Below are 25,560 nucleotides of genomic sequence, written 5' to 3' on the forward strand. Positions count from 1 at the left end.
AAAAGATCAAAAAGATCTACAATTTTAAAAACACAGATAATTGAGGGAATAATACCAAATTCCTTTCCCAGATTTGTTTTTCCTTACTGATATCATCATCTGCTTCTCTTCCTTTGATTTTCTGTTTTACTGAAAACTGTGTAGACTCCTTGTTTCTCTGGGTAAACACATCTAGGAATAAAATTCCCACCAATCTGGCCCACTCCTGTTGGTCATTTCTGGGAAGAGCGAAGTCACCCACTCAGATCTGGGACGGTCATGTGGTGTGGCTGTGTCAAACCAGCACCGAATAGAGGATGAACATGAGGTTCCTCTGATGCCTGCCAATCAGAAAATGTTTGCTCTAGTAGTGTTTGTGTTAGAAGGAGTGCTTCAGTAATAGCTTTATATCCAATGACCTAAATGTATGATGATGTACTGTCTAGCAATGTGAATCTATTGATTTCCTCCCTGGCCCATCCTATGTCAGACCAACTTCAACAGATTTAGGAAAAACTTCTGCATTTAGCCATTCAGTAAATACCTCTCACTCACTAGTATGGGGGAAATTTATATTTTTCAAAGCTCAGTAAAATACTCTTTATTAATTGCTTCATTTAGTCTATTGCTTTCATATGCTTGATACACTTTAATAAGTCTCAATGGCAAATTTTATATTGAAAATGATGGACTATAATTACTTGGTAGTGAATTTACCTGCTCCTAGGGCACAAAGAGAACATGGGAGAGATAAGGGAGAAAGTTAGTAGATGAAATGACCTATTAAACCTGTTAGTGGTTGGGGGGGGGGAAGCGTTCTTTCACATGTGAACAGGTAGGTAGGTTGAGAAGAAACAAAAAGGCGTGAAGAAATGCTAAGGTGGTTAATGACAGATGCTGAAACATGCGTGCTTAGTTTGATGGTCCTAGGACAGTGACACGCGAACTTATTTTTTTGGGTTGATTTTTCTTTGTTAAATGGCATTTAAATATATAATATAAATATCAAAAATATAAGTCTTTGTTTTACTATGGTTGCAAATATCACAAAATTTCTATATGTGACACGGCACCAGAGTTAAGTTAGGGTTTTTCAAAATGCTGACACGCTGAGCTCAAAAGGTTCACCATCACTGTCCTAGGAGAACTGTGTACACAGACCTGCACAGGTCATCACAGACAAGTAGCAGGATTTCCTATGACATTTTTACCACATTGGTGACATCAAGCATGCTGAAAGGTCTCTCTCTCTCTCTCTCTCTCTCTCTCTCTCTCTCTCTCTCTCTCTCTCTCTCTCTCTCTCCGTTTGTGTGTGTGAAGATAGTTCTCCATTGAACATAGTGAATTTACTAAAACTGGAAAGGTTTGTATTGCAGCCCTTTCTCTATTTTTGTCTGACCTAAATGTTGGCATTTGAAAGAAGGTTTAGCATACAAATAATTTAGCCACTCAAAATTACCGTGAGGCTGACAATAGTATATTTTCCCTCCTTCAAGCAGGAGACAAACCTTGCTCTTGTTTCAAAACACCTCAGAAGGCTTTTAATGCTCTCATAGTTACTCAAACTGCTCCAAAGTTTATTCTGGTTTTTAAAAAAGAGAGCATTGGTGAGAGAAGTGGTGATGGGATTGCATCTTTTAAAAAAGTATATTACCACGACAAAAATCTGTGAATCACTGAGTACTCAAGTTATCAGATGGAACAAATGGTGCCCAGGGACATTAATTCTATAGAAAGCTATGTTCCGGGGAAAATCAAGGACACAGGAAAAACAAGGGAAGGAAGAAAGAAATTCTGACTCATCTTCCATTATTGTAGCTACAACAGGCAGAGTGTTCACTATTACAGGATGTAGTTCCATAAATGATATAAGTTGCATCTGAGTTTCCCAAAGGATCAGTGGAATAAGGGAAGTTCTAGTGCTGAACAAAAACCTCAATTGAAACTTTTTATTAAAACAACCACTTACACCATCATGAATCAATTGTACATGCACAGCTAAGAGCTTTCAACATGAATATAAAGTCAAGTAAAGGGGGCAGTGTGGTAATTAGTTATATACAACTGTGATTATGCTATTATATCACATTCATAGCTTTCTTAATTATAATCCTTGTCTTATTTACAACAGCAATAATCATATGCTACAGGAAGAGCTTCAGGAAATCAGGAAATCCAGAAAATAATTTTCTGGGAGGATTACTGCAGGCATTTTTTTTTAGGATTCTGGAGGAAAGATTCAAGGCATTTGAAGATTTTCTGATAAAGTCACAAGGGAAATCAATTTGCCTCTATAACCTCATTATAAAAGTCCTCATGGCAACCATACCTATTAGAAATCAAATTATTGATTACTTGGCTACTTCTGAAACAAAGTGCTTATTGTTGTTTTTTCAGCAGCCATCTTATCTATAGGAGCAATATCACCATGGACCATTTTCTTGACATTATGGAAGAACATTCCTACAAGAATTTCCCACCAGCTTTTATTTGCACGGATCTGAGCATATTTTTCCTCTCTCTAATGCATTTCTTCACATTACCCAAGAGTCTTAGTTTGGCCTAAACCACAATGGTAAATATCGAGATTCCAAACCATAATTTGATCCACATGAAGAAAACCCCAGCCTTCTGTGTTACCCACTTATATGTATTGCTAGTTCTATATATAATCCTTCATGTAGGCCAGCGATTTTCAACTGGTGTGCCACAAAAATTTTAAAATCATGCAATACCTGACTATTTAGTCAGGGGCACGGACCTCTCTTCCCTTAGACCAGCGGTTCTCAACCTGTGGGTCGCGACCCCTTTGGGGGTCTAACTACCCTTTCACAGGGGTCGCCTAAGACCATTGAAAAACACATACATAATTACATATTGTTTTTGTAATTAATCACTATGCTTTAATTATGTTTAATTTGTAACAATGAAAATACATCCTACATATCAGATATTTACATTTCGATTCACAACAGTAGCAAAATTACAGTTATGAAGTAGCAACGAAAATAATTTATGGTTGGGGGTCACCACAACATGAGGAACTGTATTAAAGGGTCCCGGCATTAGGAAGGTTGAGAACCACTGGCATAGTGATTAATCACAAAAACAATATGTAATTATATATGTGTTTTCCGATGGTCTTAGGCGACCCCTGTGAAAGGGTCATTTGACCCCAAAGGGGTCGCGACCCCCAGGTTGAGAACCGCTGCCTTAGACTGTCAAACAGAAAAATGACAACAGCCAACACAACAATTGCCATCTGTTGTGAATGAATCAAAATAACTTTTGGGGGGTCAGATTGGAAAAAAGTATATTTTCTGGTGTGCTGCAGAATCTTAGTAATTAGTTTATGTGTGCCATGAGATAAAAAAGGTTGAAAATTGCTGACTTGGCAGTACAAGTCCTGGTTAGTATGATCAGCTGGGGGAATGGTTCAAGAGCAGTTCTTCCTTTATAAGCAATAGTTTTACAGGACTTCTGAGAGTGCTAGGATCTATCCTTTACAAAGAGGGCAGGAAGAGTGGCAGTGATCACCCATTAGCACTTCTCTCTCTCTCTCTCTCTCTCTCTCTCTCTCTCTCTCTCTCTCTCTCTCTCTCTCTCTCTCTCTCTGCCTCGGTCTGTGCCAGGCCCTCTACTGAGCATGATGGCAGATGCGAAGGTGAGTAAGACACACTGCCTTCCTCAAAATGTTCGAGTCTAACGGGGAGAGATGAGTACAGAAAATGAAAATAGGAGGACCCAAAAGTAATATAAATAAAAGTCTGTGGAATGTTAAAGGACAGAAAAGTAACACCTGGCAGGAGAACAGCAAAAGCTTTACAGAGAAGACGGAGATGGCGTCAGAGACAGGCTGGAAAAGATGCGTTGGCTGACAGGTTCGGATGGATTAGCGGTCACAGAGGAAGCAGCACAAGCAAAGGAGCAGAGGTGGGAATCGGAGGTATCAATCGTGGAGGGAAAGGAAAAAAGAGGAGACGTTGCAAATTATATTTTGCCATGCAGTAAGAGGATCAGAGACCTGTTTGAACATGGAGGGTGGAAAAGTCTTTTGAATTTATTTTTCTTTTAAGAGAAGAAATAATTTCTAGAATAACCAAAAACACAAATTTTCATTCTAAACACCCTAAGACAACTAGTTGTCTTACTACTCTAAACCTTTTCCCTTTATATCTTAAATATCAATATGCCCTCACATGTTCCCTTGTTTTCAGTAATTCAGACATATTCACATGCGGGGAATTTCCCTCTGAAAATAAGTAGTCAAACATTCAATTGCACTCCAATAGACTTACTGGGATTCTCCTACCTTCCCAGGAATGTGCTAGCTATTAGACAGAAGTAATCAAACCAAGTTTAGGAATGCAGACTCGGACAGATCCCTGTGTTCAAACGGCAATTTCAGTAACTGTTCACCAGGGACACCTGAGAGTGGGTGAGGCAGCATTCAGCTGCAAACTGCAACAGTGAGATGACTAAATACCTAACAAAAATAATTTCTAGAATCTTCTCTTAATGCACTATGGTGTTCTTTAAAAAACAAACAAAAAAAGCCCTATAAGAAAACACCCATATCTAAAAAAAAAAAAATGCAGAAACTGTAAGAAAATAAATTGGCTGATTTCTAAATGAAAGTCACTACCATGGACCTCACTGAGGAACTTCAACTGCACTATTTCTTGCAAGGTCACAAAAGAAACGCTGGAGAATATCGGAGTTTCTTCCTTCAGAGAAACCTATTGGTATTGACAAGTTTATGGGGCCGAATTAGCATTATTAGTATCATTATACAGCAACGGGAGCACAGCCTGTGTTACACATGACCCAGTCCTCAGAGACCTAGAAATTCCCATGTGATGGAACAGATGTAGTTAACATCCAGATGTTTGAAATCTAGGAGATAACCACACTGAACTTCCATTATTTTGATCACATCTGTGCAGTCAGTTACCTCATTCTATAATCCCTGCAAATCTTTTATCTCTACAAACAAGTTACCACCACCAACAACAAAAAGGTAGCCCTCAGGGCAAGAAATTAAAGCCTGCTTATCACCAGTAAATTATTAAAGAACAACATACCCATGAGCTATCTTCCTGAATTCTAACTTTAACATATTAGCATTACTTAACATGTATAGTAACAATTTACATGACATGTCTAATGTGCCAATAGTTCACAAAAATCATGATGAGAATCAATTCAGCCAGATGGCCTTGCTCTGCTGGAATTTCTACATATATTAAGGCTCCTCAGAGGGAGGTAGGGGTTCAAGCAACATCATGATTTGGGGTAACACACGTAGAAAGGAAGGCACAAGACAATTCATGTGTGCAGACAGAGATAAGAGGATCTGAGCAACTTGTAAACTGGTGGCACTTTGACCTTATGTTACCAAAATCTGTGTGATAAAGAGGCACTTTACAATGAGTTCTTCCTGTACCCAGTCTACTTAAAGGTTTAAGGGTTTTTTTTATACATAATAATTTTAAAGGTTAAGAATACAGTCTTGTTTCAGGTCACTTAAATTTATATCTGATGGCTAATCCAAATTCTATAACTCATTTATTTTTTTATGTATACTGTGTTTTGTTCAATTGATAGGACACATTTATTGATCAGAAGCAACAATGTATAAGGGTAAGCACAGGTGAAAGTCATATTAAATAGCCACAGAAAATAAACCCTGGATTCAGCTGGGGTTTACTAAAAAAGAGAAACTTAGATCAATATATTGGATTGCTCTCTTTTGAAAGAATCCATAGCCTCGGGAAAGGCAGTGTAACTCTGGAAACCCACTTCTGGGACTTTATCCTCAATAAATACTTAAAAGTACAGATAAAATTTGTGTTGCAAGATATTCATTACAGCATTACTTATAAGAGCAATAAACGGGAACCAAGTTACAAAGTAATGCTTCATCCATATGTTGAAATATTTTGCAGCTGTTAAATATGTTTAAACCCAGTTAGTGTGGCTCAGTGGTTGAGTATGAACCTATGAACCAGGAGGTCACAGTTCGATTCTTAGTAAGGGCACATGCCCGGTTTGCGGGCTTGATCCCTAGTGGGGGGTGTGCAGGAGGCAGACAGTCAATGATTTTCTTTCATCATTGATGTTTCTATCTCTCTCTCCCTCCCTGAAATCAATAAAAAATGTCTTAAAAATAATGATTATCACAAGTTTATAAAATAAAATGTATACACACATACATATATGCACACATCTATCATGATTATGTTTAAAATATATACAGAAAATAATTACCTCTAAAGAGTGATCTTGTGGGTGATTTTTAAATACCTTCCAGTAATTTTTAATCTTAGAGTAAAATAAACACAAGTGGAACCTGAAAACCCCAAATAATATTTTTCTTTTTGCAGTAGTGCAATGTAGTCAATAGAAAATAAGTTTTAGAACCAGAAAATCCTGGATTCAATCCATTCGGTCTCTCCCTAGAAATGTGATCTTGGCCACCCAGTTACCCTGTCTGAGCTTCTCCACATGCAGCATCCAGCACATGCTGGCACATACCTCACAGGCTAATACAAAAGTTAATGTCCTATAGTAGGAATAAGTAAAAATTATTTAGAATCACATTTCCTAACCTTTTATGAATAAGAAAAGGTATAAAATGGTAATTAATAAAAATAGCATAAAAATGTTATATTCAGTAGGTCACCATCATCTTATATGTGTGTGTATATGCATACACAAATATACATATAACATGCACTAAAAAACTGGGGGAGAATATAGGAGAATATATTTTTTTTCATGCTTTTCTATGTCTTTCAAGTTTCCAACCTTGCTGTATATTACCTTTATAAAGGAAATCTTAAAACTTATTTGTTACCTGAAAAAGTAAAACACTGAGACCAAATCAAGTCTTGAATGGGTTAAGATACCCTAACGATGTGATCCTCCATTGTCTGCTCTTTTTTCTCACTCCTTTATAATGTTCATCTCTTACTCTCCTTTCTCCTGTTTTTGTTCCTCTGTTTTTCATCCTATTAAATGTACCCAGGAGTTTTTATTCTTGGAATTTATATAGAAGTTCTTTATAGAGTGTCTTAGGCTTTTCAGAGGAAAGGTGTACGATAGCATATCTTAAAACAGTATCTGCCCTGGTAGTGTAGAAACCACTGGGCTCAGGAGTCCAACAGACCTGAGTCTGAATCCTGGTTTAGTTACAGTTTCCTCTTTTTTAAAAGAGGGCTGACAATTCTAATTTTGCAGATTTAAAATAATAATCAAATGCAACTCAGGTAATGCATAAGAAAATACCTATCAAAGTGCCCGATTTTCAATCATTATTTTTCTTTATCCTGTGCAAATTTAAACATTAAAAATTTGGATTGTGCACAGGAAGAAATACTCTGCAAAACTATTTATGAAAAATTGTGATTTAATATAGTACATTTGTGACCAAATAATGGCTACTGAGAATAAAAATGCTAACTTTGTACTGAATTCTAGACTATCTGTGAGACACTTTACCAGAAACAGCACACATTTTTGCTATCATACTCAAAGTTCAGGTTAGTGTAGTTAAAATCTAGGTGTATAAAAAATTGTCAAGGCTTTTATAGGATTTTATGGACCCACCCCTTACCCACTACCACATGTGTGAATTTTGGGCACTGTAGTGATTAGACAAATATTTTAAAATATAACAGAATCATTATGTATGATTTAAAATTTAATAATATCTTTGATCCTCATTGACTAAGTACCAAAGAGCTATCCCTCAACAAACAAGTTTCTGTCCTTTGACACACAATCAAGTGTGTATATATATCCCCCACTCTATAGCAGTATTCTATACACACTTCTTAGCACTGACTTAATATAATTCAAAGATTATGCCATGAATTCATATAGACCATCTCTTTATTTTTAAAAGGTTCCTAATATATATATAATATTGGTGAATATATAGGTATTACCAATCTTTTATTAAAATCAATGTTGCAATGAATACTTGAGATATGTCTTTGCTTACATATCCTACGATATGCATGGCTTACATTTAAAATTTACATATATATATATATATATATGAAACACTAAATTGTCCTCTGAAGAGGTTGAACTAACTTTCAGTCCAACAATCCTGGAGAATAAAGGAAATCTGCCTCTGCTAGCATCTCCTCTTTTTCACCTCTTTGCTGTTACTGTTTTATCTCCTTCCAAATTTTCTGCTCTCTTTCTTTCCCTAATAATAAGAATTACTCTCAGCAACAGAAACCAATTCATACTAAAGTATAAATGACCACTAACATCTGCCTCTATATTTCTCTCATAGAGTTTTCACTGCTAACAAATGGAAACTTTGGGCCAAAGCAAACACACTCATAGGATGCTGTAGCCAAGAGTATGAACTACAGGTTCAAGGTGGCTGGATATGAATCATGGCTGGGTGTGAATCATGATGTGGCCACACCTGTCTGAGTGATCTTGAGAAAGTTATCTTATTTCTCTCTCTCCTTGTCTTTCTCAATTAAGGTATTTACATTTTAAAGTATTTATTTCATAGACTTACAGTGAAGTTTCAAACAAGAGAATACATATGAAAACATTTTTAAAGTGCTTGAATATTAGTAAAGGCTCAATACTTTACTGTTATTAATTTCAGACATGAGCAGGTATCTCTGGCTCCTAGGTAACCAGAAATCTTGTCACATTGCTTTGTACTTAGTTTAGTTACAGTATGGGGAAGTAAAAAGAGCTGGCAAGGTCTGTGTTTGAGTCCCTTCCAAGCTACAAGGAAGCACAATCTTGGGAAAGTAACCTCCACTTTCTATGGTAATCTCAATTTCCTTATCTATAAAGTCCTGACCTCATAGGAGTCTTAGGAAGCCGAACAAAAGAATGTATATGTGTAAAAGAGCTTTGCAACCAAAAAAGCATTGAACATATGTTAATTATTATACTAGAAAATTTCCATTCCAGTTAGAGATTATTGTTATATTCTTAGTTAACAGATTCGTATTCATTCATCAGAGATATAAAAATAAGTGATAAAGGAAACTTATTACATGTTTCTATTTTAATAAAATTCTAGTTTTTAAAAATCAAAAGTTCATGGCTAAGAAGTCATGGACTAAAAAGTTTATGCATTTTTTAAATTGAATTTTTGTGTTCCTAATTAATTTTAAAAAGGAAAATATTAATGCTATATCTTCCTTCATGATTCAAAAGTGTTTTTTCTTTCCATTGTAATTCCAGGCTATGATGCCAATTTTCAATTTCTTTTCTAGAAAAGTCCATTTTTATAATGTGATTTGGTGTCAAGGAAGATAAAAACTGTATCTTACAATACAATTAAGAAAAAGAACAGTGAATTTTGAATGATCATACCACAAATAGACCCAAATGTAATGAGATTTCTTCTCTTCTTGAGCTGTTGTTCTCATTCATTGTATTACATGTTTGAAAAGGAGTCCCTTACCAATTAATGAGATGATGCATATGGAAAAACTCAGTAAACTGCAAAGAGCTGCAACAGGCAGGATGTTAATATAATTCGTTTCACCAGGAAGATACCTAATAGGCATCTCAATCATGGTCAAACCAAATTTGATTCCCACCCCTCACCCAGAACTGCCTTCCTGCCATTTTCTCATCTCAGTTCATGGCAACTCCATCTTTCCAGTTGCTCAGGTCAGAAACCTCAGGACTTACTGCTGATTTCTCTAGTTTTCTTTTCTCAACTTATATCTAATGTGCCAGTAAATTCTATCAGCTTCACCTTTAAAATATTTCTCACCACCCCTGCAGCCCCTACATTGGTGCAGGTCATTAGCAACTCTTGCCTGGATTATTGGAACAGGGTGCCACCTGCTCCTCGTGTTTGTTTCCTCCATTGTATTTACTTATAATTATTGGTTGTCCCATCCCTCAAGAATGCAAGCTCCACAAAGGAAGGGGGCTGTTTTGTTCACCTTTGCATCCCCTGTGCCTAGAATAGTGGCTGTCATGTAGAAGACACTCATATTTAGTGATAAAAAACCCAGACAGCCTCTTAACTGGTCCCCCTGCTTTAATTATTACCCCCCTGCAATCAATTTCTAACAAAGCCTTCAAAGTGTTTCTATTAAAACCTAGGTAGTCTCACTCTGCTATTCCCATCTAACTCACAGCAATTGCCAAAGTCCTTACAATGGCCTATAAGAACTTACATTATTTGTCCTCCGAGCTCCCAAACTCATCCACTGAGCTCTCTGACCTCTCCTCCTCCTACTCTTTCACCCATCCCTCACTTTGTTCTCACCACTCTGGCCTCTGCGCTGTCCCAGGCTGCACTGGCTGTTCCTTCTGCTTAGAAAACTCTCCCTATAGTTCATGGCTCACCCTCTCATTCCTGTGAGGTCCGTTCAAATGTCCCTGCTCAGACAGGCTTTCTCCTACCACCCTGCTTATAGCTGTATCCCACCCCCACTACTCCTCCCTTCTGCTTTATTTTCCTATGTAGCACTAACATATCACCATCTGACATCATTCCTACCTATTTTATTTACTATTTTGTTTTCTGTCCTCTCTCTCTAAAATAAAAAGCTCCATACAATCAGGGATTTTTATCTCTTTCATTTCCTGCTGAATCATAACACCTAGAACACTGCTTGGCATATAGTTGATGGTCAATGATAACTATTTACTAAATGAATGAAAGCACTGACATCCTCTCACTGGGTATTAAAACCCACAAAAGTAGTTAGTCAGCAGGATTAAAACACACCCATTGGGAATTACTCTACAGGTTATCCCTTCTATTTGTCATGGTATCCTAAAGAGGTCCGACATAGTACATCAATCTTTCTCCAAACAAATCAACAGTACAACAGCTTTCCTTGAGAGAGAGCAGAACTATTACTAGCACCCTTACTCTTCTTCTTCTTCTTCTTCTTTTTAGGGCACAGGTAAGGATTTCCCCCCATTATAATGTATTTATTTCATAGGCAGATTTCCCCCCAAATCTGCCTTACCCTGTCTTTCTGGCCACAGTTGCAAAGTTGAGTACTGGTGCCAGAGGCAACTGATTAGTTTAAAAATACATATTCTGCTTTAGGCTGGCATCCATTTGTATTTCATTATAAGAGGATATTGAAATGATGCCTTGGACTTTTAACTGTCTAGAGCACAGCACATCTGTCACCCCAGTTCATCCTGACACTCAGCCTGGGACAGTGGCTAGAGCAGTTAGTGTTATTCCCATTAAGGGAGTCGAGGCTCAGGAAAGTTGGTAATACAGGAGACCCTGGGCATGATTTCCTACTTTTACCTTTAAGCTCTTTTTACTTGAAAATCAAATGTAGACATACTATTGGTATTGAGCATCTGTACTTAATACCCTGTCATGATGTTTCTTCTGGCTAAAGTTGAGCTCTAATACACTGATAAACAGGATCCAACCATCCTGTGGTTTTAATTTCTAAGAAGGTACATAATTTATGAAATTATATTTGCCCTCAATTTTTATCCAGTAGTAATCCAATTTTAGACACATCCCAATCCACAAACTGGTTTCTGAAGAAAAGTTCTGTCTTCTCTCTCAGACGTAAAACACCAGAATGTTATCCCTACTAAGTGACTTAGTCACCCCCTCCAAAAAAACCTTTACCTCAGGCCCTGCACCTGGACCAAACTCCCTCTCCCAAGTCCTCCTGTAGCACCCATGCCTGCCTTTGTCCCATGTTGCCCATGAGAACCATCCGTTTACCAGCAGTTTCCCTCTATAAATCCCATATTTCTTTAGAGTGGGATTAACTGTCTCTGTATCCCAAGCAGTTAACTCAGTTATTGGCACATGACAAGTGTTCACTATTTGAAGGCTGTATGAAGGAAGGTAGACATCAAAGACAAATGTTAGAGGAGGAGGTGGGGGCTACTTAATGCCTACTATTTCTTCCCTTGCTTATATCGTGGTCCCTCTCCCCTCCCTCACTCATTGTATAGATTGGAAGTAGAAACTGGACTGTCCCACCCCCTTCCTTGCCTCTCTCACATAGGGAGACAGGTGCTGGCAGGAGGCACATAGCCATCATCTCTACATGGAGGGCAGACCCTATGTAGCAAGGCCTGCAATGGCCCAGCACTTCCAGTGATGGGTAGATTTGTCTGTGTAATTCGGAAGCACATTTGCTCAGAGTTATATACTATATTCTCTAATACTAGAGGTTACAGCCTGGTCTTCCATCTTATTTTTTCTTGTATTTTATTTATCAATTGGTTCAGAAATCAGGGTATAGAAGAGGATGTTTTGTGGGGGTCCTTAAACCCCTTCTCAACGTGGACCAGTAGGTGTTGAGATTTTTAATTGGAGAGGTTTCTCCTATGCTAAATGACAGGCCTCCCAGACTATCACTGTCGTATTGATAAGGGAGAAGATAGTAAGCGATATGTAGCTGCAAAACAACACCTTGTTGTGAATTCAGCAAACCCCAGGAAAGCCCAGAAATAATGGGCTAAGTCTCTGATGATGATAAAAACCTTTCTATGTCATCAATAGAACATTTTGTTTTGTCTACCTTTCTAGAATCCTATGATTCAAAAAGTAAGTATAAAATTACCTATATCAATCTTTAGGCCTCTCTCTAGATAGTCTCCTTTCTCTCACAACTTTTAAACACTGTTCCTATAAACATGTAACTATATGAAATGAATTTTTAAACAAGTCAGAGAAATAACCACCCCCAAACTCTATTAAAATCTAGTCACTGGAGATATTGGCTTATAGATTGGCATTTTGAGGCTGGGCATGAGAGGATGGATGACAGGTTATCTTCTTATACAAGGCATTTTATTCAATTCAAGGACTGGAGTCCAGAACTGTGGACTCAAAAAGGCATGCACCTGATTTAAGTATTGAGTAGCTTCTACACATTCTAAAGACATATTTCACTATTACCCAGCCTGGAGCCTTCCACTGATAATAAAATGCTCCAATTGATTTGGCAGTGGTGCTTATCATGGCTGATTTCATACAATCCTGCCAGGTAGGTATTGTCAACCACATCTTACAGATGAGGAAACTGTGATTCAAGGAGAAACTAATAATTTGGAAGGTGGGGATTTGAGCCCCTATCCTTTAGACTTCAATACCTGCACATGGTATTTCTGCTCTTCTGCAGGGACTCAGAAAAGTCCCAGCCCCATTACTAGATAATACACAATGAATGCATGAAACATTGAATTGAGAGTAGAGTAGAAGTGAGGATATGTTTATATAGAATAGGTAGAATATTACTACAAGGGTTTTAAAGGACTGTGTCATTGTCCTGTGCAGGCAGGGAAGAGTGGAACAGAAAAGTGGGACACAGAGGCATGTGGCTGCCAATTTGTAAGACAATATCCCCAGCGACTAGATTTTAATAGTTTGGGGTGGTTATTTCTATGAACTGTTTAAAAATTTTACATTAATATTCAATAAGCAGGACACACCTATGAGCCTCTGCTTCTCAGAAGCTTCTTTCTAAGCTGAGCTTCCGAGATCTGTAGACCAAAACCAAGCCTAGTTTGCTTCCTATGTCATTGTTCTCCCTCTTTCTCCTTTGCTGAAAGTGTTGAACAACTTTTTACCAAAAGTAAGTCTCCCCAAAATTATCCCTGGACCCTCAACATTTTTTCTGTAAAACCCGAATCCATGCTCGATGCCATGCACTTCTGCATGTATTATCAAACTGAATAAGTACTAGGTAATCCAAAGCTTACTCTCAAACACATGTCCATGAGGGACTCTAGACATTTTGATTCAGTGTCCCCAGAATTAAATCTAATGAACACAGTATCAACAGAGGATCATTTCTCCTCTTTGGCACTTTTCCACCCGCAAACAATACCAACACTGACAGGTAAGGAAGCTGAGAGGCCTGATTCATCCTTCACTATACTCATCTAAGTGGCAGCCCAATCCCAAAGCTCATGTCTACTAAACACCCACCTCGAGCTTTCCTCCATTCATCTTCTATAACTACTGCTCAAGTTCTTGATCTTAACACTTCTTTCCTGGTCTACTTTAATAGTTTCCTCAGTAGATTCCTTGTGTCCCGTCTCACCACCTTTGAAGATCTCTTCTTAGGGTCACTGTCACAGTTCCTAACCTTTCCTACTCCAATCCCTCTGTAAAGCTTTAGGGAAGGTGCTCATCACACCCTTTGTCAAGATTAGGCAGTCCATCCATCATCTGAAACTATGCTTCCAGCCATCATTATTTTTTGTCATTGTTCCAGGTACTAATAAAAATCAACTTTGTGTGTCCTATCCTCTTGTGATCTCTAAAATATCAGAACTGTTCTCTTTCTAATTCTTCAAATAACAATCCATATAATCCAAAAAGGTTTTGAAATTCTATATTGTCTGACCACACGTTCCCAGATGATCCAGAGAAGAACGAAGTGTTCTTTTCTCTTTCCATCCACTTCTACCTTTTATCTCCCCCCCCTTCCCAGCCTCGCCAACCAACTGTCATGACTACTAGCTCACCAGATCTCTTCTGCCAGGCTCTTACTTTTGGTGAATGTTTAATGTACATATCTTTGCATCGCTACTTTGGTCTAAACTTTTTCTCCCATTTGATGAGTGAGGTGTTTAACCTTCACACTCATCAAGTGCATTTCTCTGGGACTGTAAATCACTGGAAGGCAGGGCTATAGAGAAGTATGAGGAAATTTTTTGCTAATAAAGATTCATTCAAGTAGATTCTGTTTGATAATCATGAGGGTAGCATTAAAAGCCACGCAAATGAGATGCAAAATTTAATAGTTCATAACTTGCTTTCTGTCCTGGGAATGTAGTTATACCATTTTATTCACCCAAACACCCAATCATTTCCACATTTGGAGTAGTTGGTAGTACCCTAGAGTGGTGTTCACGTTGATCTGGTTTTGGTTCTGCAAACTCATGCTCTGACCATTGTTGGGGATCTGTGACTATCACTAGAGTCTACGCAGAGACAGACTAAGCTTAGGTGTGGATCCAAGTGCACAGAGCCTCATCAGTGACCGACGCCTTGTCTCAGCCATACTTACTTGGTGAGGTGGGGGAGGCTGCACCTCCTTCTGTTGACGTGGTTGGAGGCTTTGTGTCTGGCACCGGCAGAGGCACAGGCCTGGCCATTGGTGGTGGCGGCGGCGGTGGCAACATTGGGGTGGGAAGGAATGGGTTGTGCACTTTGCCTTGGCTACTCCCATTGGGCTACAAGGGTGGAAACAAAACAAAACACACACAAGAAAGAGAAGAAACAGACAGGAACCATTAGCTGCTTCTTAAAACAAAAGATTCATTAGGCAGCATTTATGTAAATTACTAAGTATTCTAGCTACTTGAATTCTTCCATAAGAGCATATGGGTTGCTGGGTTGTTCTTAAGGCATTCCACAAAAGCATAGTCTTAGGTATACATGCTCAGTGCATCCTAAATTTATTTTTTGAATTACGTTAACCTTCTTTGCATCAGGTTCTGTAAAATGACCTGCCAACTTTTGCTTGGAATGTTTCAATTCTGTATTAACTCCTATCTTTGTCATCATGCTCATGATTATTAAATATTTATTTAATATATAAGTATTTATAGATTGCAGAATTATTCTATTATGTCTATTTATATAGATATAGTAAAGTTGCCTAAATGTGCATTTGAGATAAAAAATATTTTATTTCCACTCCTCAAAGTTGATATTATATAACATTTAATAAATATGTTAAGTGAACATTAAATATTTCTACACATATTGTATAACATCAGGCACAGAAACTTTAAAATTCAGCTGTCAAAATTCTGCTATGAAAAAAAATCACTTCTAATTTTGATTTAAACGATATAAGCATATGCCATGAAGAGTCATATTTATTTAGCTGCCTGATGTTAGAACAATCAAATAACAGCTCTTTAACAAAAGAACATTTCCCATTGAAGAAAGCAATAAAATCCATTTCATTTTAAAGTTTTTCCAAATGGTCCCATGAAGAGAACTGCCTCATAGCCTATAAAATGTGGATCAAAATGCAAAACTGGGCATTTGACAGTTATATAGGATGGTGTCAAGACTATTAAAAAAAGTTAGAAATGTAAAGGTCAGATGCTTGATACTGGCGATCACTTCAGCTTTTTCATGGTTTCCCAGGTGGCCTTTCTGACTCCAGACTTCAGTGACACTCTTCGACTGGCAATAACAGCTCATATTTAGGCTCCAGACCCGAATCAAAATTCAGTTGAAAGAGATGCTGTTGTCCTAGCTTTTAAGCTTAAGCTTAATGATTCTGCAGAGGCAGTTTCACTCCCTCATCGACATTCACTTAGATATTTAGAATTGCTCCTCAAAGACTATCTCGTCTGACGATCAGAATGCTATGCTTTCTTGCCAACAAACTTGCCTGTGTGTTATTTCTGAGTGGGCTAAAAGTCCATAAGTGAACTCTTTAGAATGAGCCAAGCAAATGAATACACAAGCAAAAAGGAGAAAGGCACCATATTGATTTGTTGTCTAGACAGAAATGTATCTGCTAACACATCACCAGACATTAGTCAAAGCTGCCTATTCTGTCTCAGATATGCAGAATCAGGTGTTTCTGCAAGGGAAGAAAATCAGTGGTAGGGCAGTGTGATATAACACTTTAAACCAGGCGATAATAATTACGGCAAATCTGTGGCTTCATGTGCAGTTACTAGGAGAAAAGGGGAATCACATTCAGCTTTATGCTGGTCATTATTTCCTAGTCATTAGTCTTATTTTCGGCCTTGGGATGCAGCTATCCATTGTAAACATGTAGTTCCATAGCTGAAATAAAATTCGTGATTTTTAAAAATTACTTTTACATTTGGAATACTATTTCAAACTGTGATTGTTTGGTTTGAGAAAAAAATAAATAAAAACATTCATTTGAAACTACTGAATCCTGTTCAGCTTTATACAAAGATAAGTGGGAAAGATAACTGCTTGCAGAAATAACAAACCATAATAAACTGTACTTCTAGCATCTTGAGTTCAAGTACTGGTCAACTTGATCTAAAGTGTTAGAAGACTGTATTTTTAAAAATATCAACTTAGTTGATCTGAAACATCTGTGTCCCCTCCGCCCCCTAGCTCTCCCTACCACCCCAAACCATTATTTAAAATTATTTGGTCTTTCTATTTTGCTAACTCAATGAGCCCTAGGGTTAGTATGCATGAGGTGGAATTATCAGCCCACGGACCTTGGAAGGTTACAGAGTTCACCCTCGAGATGATTTATATCCGTAAACTTGACAGTTGCGAACTTAACACAAACACTGTTTTTAAACCCTGGCCAATCACTCTTAGGGTAAGTTAACTTTCCCACAATCTAGAATAAATATGACATTTGTCTGCAGTCAGTCAGCACAACATTAGAGCACAATGTCACATGGTCATAAGGTCTCCCCTTGTTATTTTTACATTTGGTTAATATTTCTAAAGAAATTAGAAAAAAAGAGGTTTCCTTACATTGAGGAACCCCACCTGTCCAGCCTGCTGACCAGCATCAGGGCAGACAAGTTGGACAAACTCTTTCAGCGTCTCCTGAGGGTGATAGCGGATGGCCGGGTGTGAGAAGTAAGGCCCAGGCTGCTGGATAATGGGTGATGTCGGAAAATGAAGAGTCGATGGTGTTGCATGTGGACTTGCTGGTGGGAAAGAAAACGTCACAGTTAAGATGGGAAAAGATACGCTTTGCCACAGCTTTTAAACCGATTCAACTTGTTTTAAAAAAATTCTTCTCCTGACCCAATTCATGGCATAGCTCATGTGACTGAGTTTAACACTGGAAAGGTCTGACAGACTTTCTTCCTTAAGGCTCTAAGACAAACATGGAGATTAGATTAGGGTAGAGTTTCAACCTGTCTTTCTATTTTCAGTGGACATGAGTTATAAAGGCATTAATAATCCTTGGTGAAGCTGAAGATTATTCATTACCTTAAGAGCTCTTTTAATGAAGCAAGCAATAAAAAATGTATTTGGTAGATTAGACCTGATTTAACTGACATTACATATGACAAATTCTAGTGTGCACATATGGATCCCCTTTCATGCTGAGCTAGCCATAGACAATAATTCATTGTTAAAGCTCTTATGCCCCTTTCAAGGAAATTTCTAGGGACCAATTCAGGATGAAATTTTTTGAAGTATGTAGTAAATGATCACTTAATGAACCTGTGCAATTTGGGTGCCTCACTTTACATGGAAGGTTTTTTGTCATCTTTTCTTTTTTTTCTATCTAAAGCCAAACTCGAAAATGCATAATGTTAGAGCAAGGGGACCCACAGGCTGAGTAGCCAGTGACCCTGCTAAACTGTTGGCCCTCTGTCCATAAGAACTGATAAAAGACTCTGAAAACTATTATCCCTTATATTAGAACCCTGCTAAATCTCACTGGCACAGAAAGAAGCTTGCATTAGATTAAAAAAAATGCATGTGAGGTGCTGAATAATTTTTCTGAGAGCACTGCTGTCCTTCAGTTGGAAGGGCGATCAATAAAATCTGCTGCAGGTAAGAGCAGCCCATGGAGAGGGCTGAAGATACTCAAAGCAAGTAATGCCAGGACAGCAGCTCACATTTCTCAATGAGGGCCAAGAAACAGATCCCAAGTAAACGCAGATAAGAGTTTTTATCTTTTCTTATTTTTATTTACATTCAAGGAGCTCCTGCAAAGAGAAAACAGAGGAATACCCAGATTTTTGGAGAATGTAATTTTCCTAATACTGAGAAGAACTCATAAAACTGAAGTGAAACCTAAGTAAGACAGGCCACGCCTTCCACCACTCTATATTGGCACAGCCAAGGACTGTAAGAAAGGGTGCATCCCTAAGAACCCCTGGATGTGGGTTCTTTGCTCCTAACTGGGATATCTTTAGGATTGGGGCATTTCTGGATAATAATTGTGATGGTTAGGATTTTGAGATTCAGAATGACATATGTAGTTTTTAAAGAGTTGAAAGATGGTTTGGAGTAGTAACAACAGTCCAGTTCATATCTTGTAGATGACCTGATGGGACCCTTTCATTCACGCAACCTTTAATCTAGCCAGTGGGTATTTACGGGCTCCTACTTTGGACTTGGGATACAACATTGAGCCAACACAAATTTTTGTCTTCAATCATACAATTGAGGGCATCTTGAACATAACCTATTCAAACCAGAATTCTTGTCACCTTCCACCCCTCAGACTTGCTCTTCTCCCAGTTTTCTTCATTTTAGTAAATAGTTTTTCCATCCATTTAATGATTCACTGTCATATTCCCAGAAACTGTCTGGCACCCAAAATATATCTGTTGAAGGTACCATGAAAGTTTGAATACATGAGTGGTACAGAAATGAATAAAATCACCATGTAAATAAATATGGACTTAAAACTTTGGTGTGTTTTTTTCACCTGCCAAAAATCCAGGGAGCTTATAGACAAACTGATCAAACTTAGGACTTCACATAATGTATGATAAATGTTGGGAGCCATATGGTTTCTGAATTAAAAACCCCAAGCTAAAAAGTTAATTAGTTCTGGTCATCTTTTAGTCTGCCAATTGTGCTACTGGCTTTAAAGAACCAAAGGAATTTTCTTTTTCCATCTGATATGGTATGTTCTTTCTTGCTGGTAGCAAGAAACTTTGACCCAGTGCCCTACATTTGACTAAATAGTTTTTAGTTAGGGATAGAATGTGGCATTTCCCCAAGGAGGCTGGGGATGTACTGAGCATAACAAAATGATATACTCAACTTCTGTAGCATGTCAATGACAATAGTGCCTATTCCACTGTCAAGAGCCCCTGGGAGGCAGGCCTTAATAATAAAGTGGCACTGCTTCAGATGCTCAATAAAAAGTGACGAATGACTGTTAGATCATGAAATTGATGCCCAGCAGAAAATATTCACTGGAGCGAAGACTGGACAGATCAACGTTAAAGGAACTTGATAGAGGAAACAATTTGACAGGATCTTGTAATTCCTCCCTTACCTGTTAATAAACCTCCTCACCTGTTGTTAAATATGTAAAAGAAAACCATGATCAACTTAAATTTAGACCTTAGCTTCTTGGTTTTATTTTACATAAAACAATTTATTCACTTTTTCCTTGTGGCATAGAATTTATTTGAACCCAAATCTGAGAATACATGGTACTGTTTGGAGTTAATTCTACAATGACTGACTTAGAAGGATCAATTAATTCCTAATTAATACCAGGAAATCACTTAGCCTGTAGTTTCAAATTAGACAGTTGCTGAGTGTGCATTTCAAAGGGTCATCCTTCACAACCCCTACTTTCTCATGTCTCAGACTTTCGGGCTCAGCCACAGTTCACTGTAGGACTGGACATAAATCATTCAAGACCCCGACCTTTAATTTCTTCAAATAGAAAATAGTTGTGTTGCAGACATTGCAAAGATCTGTTAAATGTGATGAATATATGCTATTTTTCTGGATAACCTGCTACGCTTCTGAACAATGAGAGCCATAAGGTTCCTGCATTGCTCTAAAGTGCAGACTTAACATTTCAACATGGTGTCGATTTGGTTTTTCTTCTTTCCCATTTCTTGTTTTCTCTCTTTAATATTGAGTTAGATGTATTTAGTGTCCCTAAGTTTTTGTCTAAATAGATTATTTTTAGAAGGTATCAACGGGGTTAAATGAATGGATCAACCAATAGGTCAATTAGTAAAATTCATTAAATGTATTTTGAGATTGTCAGACCAGGCCCTATAAAAGAGGAACTAGCACTAGGAATCTGGCATGGTGATAATGCAATGCACAAAGAATGGTGTGAGTCCAAAATTTTGATGGAGAAAAACATCTCTTATGGATGTGTGTGTGTGTGTGAGCAGTTGACACAATAAAAAATTATAGCACATTATGTAAATGCATATTTAGAGCCTTTAAAATGTGCATTATTTACTTGAAAGTCAATAAAGGCTTTTCTCAAGTGGTTACAGTTTATTGCAGTGCATCCATCTGTATCCATGTTGATGTTAATACAATTTTGTGTATTAAAAGGCACTACAAAATTGGCTGCTTCTGGGGTCTAATGCTCTCGGTCCCCTAGGCCAGGAGCGGCAGAGTGTCAGAGACACTCCCCTCTGGATGGATCTCACTCCTGGTTTAAACTTTAACCACAGGCCAGGCTTATTTAAAGCAACTGCTTGGGCTTTTCACAGAGAATACAAATAAGATGGGAAGGAAGAAAATTAGATCAGGTTTCTTGGCTGGCATGTCACTGCCTACATATTCTGAACAAAGTTACCACAATTAAAGAACAGAGAACCAGAATTTCCCAAAGGGTGTAGGGCTCAGTTATTTATTACAAAATGATCATATGACTGGATACTTAGTACAAAAAGAAAGCAGGCCAGGCAGGTTAGTTTACTTGTTTACACACCCCTACCATTCAATTCTTTAAAGTTCTCTCTGGGTGTTAGTTTTGAAGGGATAATTTTAAAATGTAATATAATTTAATATATATATTTATTTAACTTAAAAATGCTTCCTCTTTTAAATTAGAACTGGGGAAGGAGAAGGACACGGTCATGACTATACTATTTTATGCTGAGAGACGTCTATGATCCAACAAGTGATTCTTAGTGTGAGAATCCACTATATGGAGGTTATAGGTGCCTTTAGACACATTCTAGCTTGAAGAAGATGATGTCATGGAGGCGTGGCCAGATGGGTTTGGAACCTTGTATTTCACTCTATGTTTTAGGGAAGAAAAAGAGATAAAAAGCAATCCTTCCTTACAATTTTCAGCAGTTCTGCCCAAACTCAACCTCTAAGAATTATAATAACCCTCCCATATTTTTCCTCAAACTGAAATTTCACAGGTTGAAATATGTTCTTCTATTTAACCCTGGCATTGTCTTAATATCTTTCCTTCTTGTCTGTGAACTGTTGCGGGTTCTCACAGATTAAACAGAGACTCGGATTCTTCTCATGTTAGCATTTGCTTCCTGGCACCGGCCCTTAAATCCTGGTCTCCGAGCTATGGGCAGCTCTAGAGAAAAGCTCTCCAGGGAGTGGCACAAAAGTAAAATCTAATCCCCCTTCAGGTGCGGTGTGCTCTTACGGCAGTGCTATGCAAGACCTTCTTCCTCGCCAAACCCCCCCCCCCCCCCCCCCGCCAAAGGAATGACCAATCCTGCATCTTGGCAACTGCGAAACTTCAGTCTCACCATTAATGAAGACAACAGGTGAGTGGCCACACTGCTTCTCTCTGTTAGCACTGTTACAAAAAAAGACTCATCTACCTAAAGGAGGATGTTCTTTAGACAAAAATAAGCATTGCCATAGAACAAAAGGTGGCAGTGAGAGCTCCTGACTACTTATATTTAGAAGTAAAGACTGTAATAGGGCAGAGCTCTAACAGGAGGAGAAGGTGGAAGAAAAAAACCATACCTAAAAAAAGCCTTCCATAAGGGCAAATGGAACTCCAATTGTTTGGGTTGTCAACTACTATCTACTTTGTTTCTTCAGAAATTCAAAATCACAATATATAACTCCATTATAGCCTACCTAAAGCTGAGAAATCTACCTTAATGGTCCATAGCTATCATTTATAAATCATGCATGAGCCAGACCTGCCATGTATGAAAGCCTAGAAGTTTGAAGTTATGGGATTTATTTTAACAGAGAGACAAGGAAAGAGGGATTGGCAATGGGTTTCAAAACCTTAGGAGGCAGAACCTTTTCTAAATAACAAACCTTTGATTCTATGCAAGTGAAGGCTTTCAAAGCATAGAGGACATACAGTTAACATCACCGAGATGCAAGTGAAAGGACCTGGCTGTGTCAAATGAGGGAAATATGTGACATTGCACCATGACTTGGAAAACACCAGTATTTTTATATTATTGCTACCAGGCAAAGTAACTTTATGCTACAATAGATTTCCAAGATGGTTGATATATTCTATTCCATTTGCATTAAGGGTGGAGATCAAATTACAATGCCTTTTGAGAAAAGAGAGAGAGAGAGAGAGAGAGAGAGAGACCGACCAAGGTCTTTTAAAATTTTTATTGAGATCAATTTGAGCTACTTAAAGGACTTTCTTGTTCAAATAACCTGGCTTATGGTCTATACCAGGGTTGGCAAACATTTTCTGTAAAGGCCAGAGAGTAAATAGTTTAGGCTTTGCAGGCCTCATGGTATCTGTTGCAATTACTCAACTCGCTGAGGAGGGGTTTTAAGGGCAGAAGCAGCCACAGATTTTACATAAGCAAGTGAATGTGACTGTATTCTAATAAAATTTATTTTCAAAAACAGGCAGAGAATGAGATTTGATTTGTGGGCCGATTTGCTGGCCCCTGGTGCAGACCCATTTAATTCCTGTTCTCTTTCCAAACACCTGCCAGGCGCTTCTTGTGAGCTGAGCAACTGACAATCATTGCTCCTTCCCCCTCTTGCCTACCATTCTGTGTCCTTGTCCCTACAGCCTCATGCTTTTGAAGCTTCCCAAGGCAATCTGCTTGCTTTCTGTATCTCCACTGACCACCCATGGTCGCTTTTCTTTTGTCTTTATTGGGAGTCTGTAACTTTTGACTACCTTCACCCACTTCCCCATCACTGTCGCTTTTTGATTATCCCTCTTGATGGTTATTTAACATGCCTTGGTCTGTGCTGGTTTCCCATACCTGTGTGTGTGTGTGTGTGTGTGTGTGTGTATGTGTGTATCATTTCAAGTAAAACATATGAGTCAGAAAGGCAGAGTGGTATAATACGAGGACATGGGCTTTGCAGTCAGATAGACTTGGCTAAATTCTAGCTCTATCACTTACCTACCAGCTATGCTTCAAGTTTCTGAACTTCTCTATGACTCAATTTTGCTATTTGTATAATGGAGCTAATAATGCCTCAGATTTATTAAGAGGATTAAATGAGACAATGTATGTAAAGCATATGGTATAGTTCCTGACTATATGGCTAAATAATCAATAAATACCTTCTTTTATTGGTAATACAATTATAGATAGTGATGAGGATAGGAAATGAATAAATTGGAATTTACTCCTACAAGCTAGGACCTGTTCTGATTGCAGAACACACAGGATGAAAGAAATGGTAAGTAGGAGTAGGAGGTAGCTGTTGCCTACTTGTGTTTTAGATAAATGAAAACATAAATACTGATTAAAGTGTGTACTATTGGTACAGCTATGACATTAGGATCTTGAAAAGAAAATACCATAAACAACAAAATGTGTAACCAAAGCAACAATAGCAAAAACCTTGACCTAATAGTCACATAACAATATAGGTTATTTTTAACCAAATATATTTTGAATCCCTACCTTTACTTAAATATTAGCCTCTGACACTTAACATAGAAAAGTAGAACTATGGGGTTATCTCCCTTTATAGACTCTATTTTCACATAAATCTCTAATCCTTGAGCATCCACACTGTCTCTCTCACCACGTAGACCCCTGCTACCAGGCATGCTTCCAACCTAACCCATTTCTGAGCATGGCCTCCCATGGCTTCCCCAAATCCAGATAGAATGGAAATCTCCATCATTTCCCTTGAAAGGCCCACCATGTTAGTGATTGGGAGTTACTTATCAGAGATATACATACTGAACGCTAAAAAATAGTTTTTTGGAAGACCTGGGGTACTTTTTAGGAACATTTTCTACTTAGACAAAAGGACTTGGGTTTAGTTTTGTTTCTGCCACAATCTGGCTTATAAATGTTGGCAACTTCTCTCTCCTCCAGTTCTCTCTCCTGCAAAATGAGGAGTCTGAGCTGCACCACTGAAGCTCAACTTACCTGGCTTCACATTCCAGTGGCCTAGAGAACTCATTCTCTGGCATGACACCTGCCAATAATTCAGTACAACTGATGCATAGGAATAGCACTAAAATCCAAAAAAATCTGAAGCAAGGGAGCATGTGTCTTTGAAAAGAAATTATTTTTAAACTGTTTCTGGTATATTAAGTTCTAGGGTATATATGAGACTCAGTTTCTAAGATACCTTGGTTCCAGGAGGGCTGTAATATTTAGAGTTTAAAAAACCCCATGGGTGCTCGTTCAAGGTGTGGGAGAGAACCCCAGCTGCTGGATCCTGACAGGACCTCCTCTCTGAATTGACCATGTTCGGGCACTAACTGCCCAAGCCACCGTGGTGGCTGACGCGAAAGGCATTCACATACCACACAGCAGCTGCGATTCCTGGAGACACGAAGAGTGACTGCTTAATAGGAAAGTTGACAAGCCTCCAGTTCCATGGAGGGATCATGAGCTTTTACACAATAAGCAAGCTATACTATGAGTAAGAGATGAAGAATAAAAAACAAACCAAAACATTAAAACCCCAACCCCCATAGACTGGGTGATCACAGGGGTCAGCAGAACCAGGCAGGGAATCCTGTGGGAAGTGCACTGGATCACAGACTGCAGTCCTGCAGGGGAATTTCACAAGTGAAGCCTGAGGAGGCACTGCAGCCTCTTGGAGGATTGCCAAGTGCTGGAACCTGAGATCTCTGCACACTTTGCTGACATTAAAAACCAAAAAGGCAAAAACAAACAAATAAACAAACAAAAACCCTGGGACAAACACACAAAGCCAGGCTGACTTGCAGCACTCCC

The 25,560-nt window shown here is 38.3% G+C and overlaps 1 protein-coding gene across 13 annotated transcripts in view; it reads right to left on the minus strand.

The window, feature by feature from the left end:
- The window catches only part of NFIA (nuclear factor I A), a 379,515-nt gene that overhangs the window by 41,911 nt on the left and 312,044 nt on the right, over positions 1-25,560 (minus strand). For all 13 annotated transcript variants that reach the window (XM_059689356.1, XM_059689353.1, XM_059689363.1 and 10 more), the window contains 2 exons: positions 17,444-17,622; positions 15,012-15,177 (listed from right to left, as the gene is read on the minus strand). In XM_059689356.1, the coding sequence (XP_059545339.1) occupies positions 15,012-15,177; positions 17,444-17,622 (345 nt within the window). The remainder of the gene's footprint in view (positions 1-15,011; positions 15,178-17,443; positions 17,623-25,560) is intronic.

The sequence above is a fragment of the Myotis daubentonii genome, chromosome 3 (genome assembly GCF_963259705.1).
Source record: "Myotis daubentonii chromosome 3, mMyoDau2.1, whole genome shotgun sequence".
Lineage (NCBI taxonomy): Eukaryota > Metazoa > Chordata > Mammalia > Chiroptera > Vespertilionidae > Myotis > Myotis daubentonii.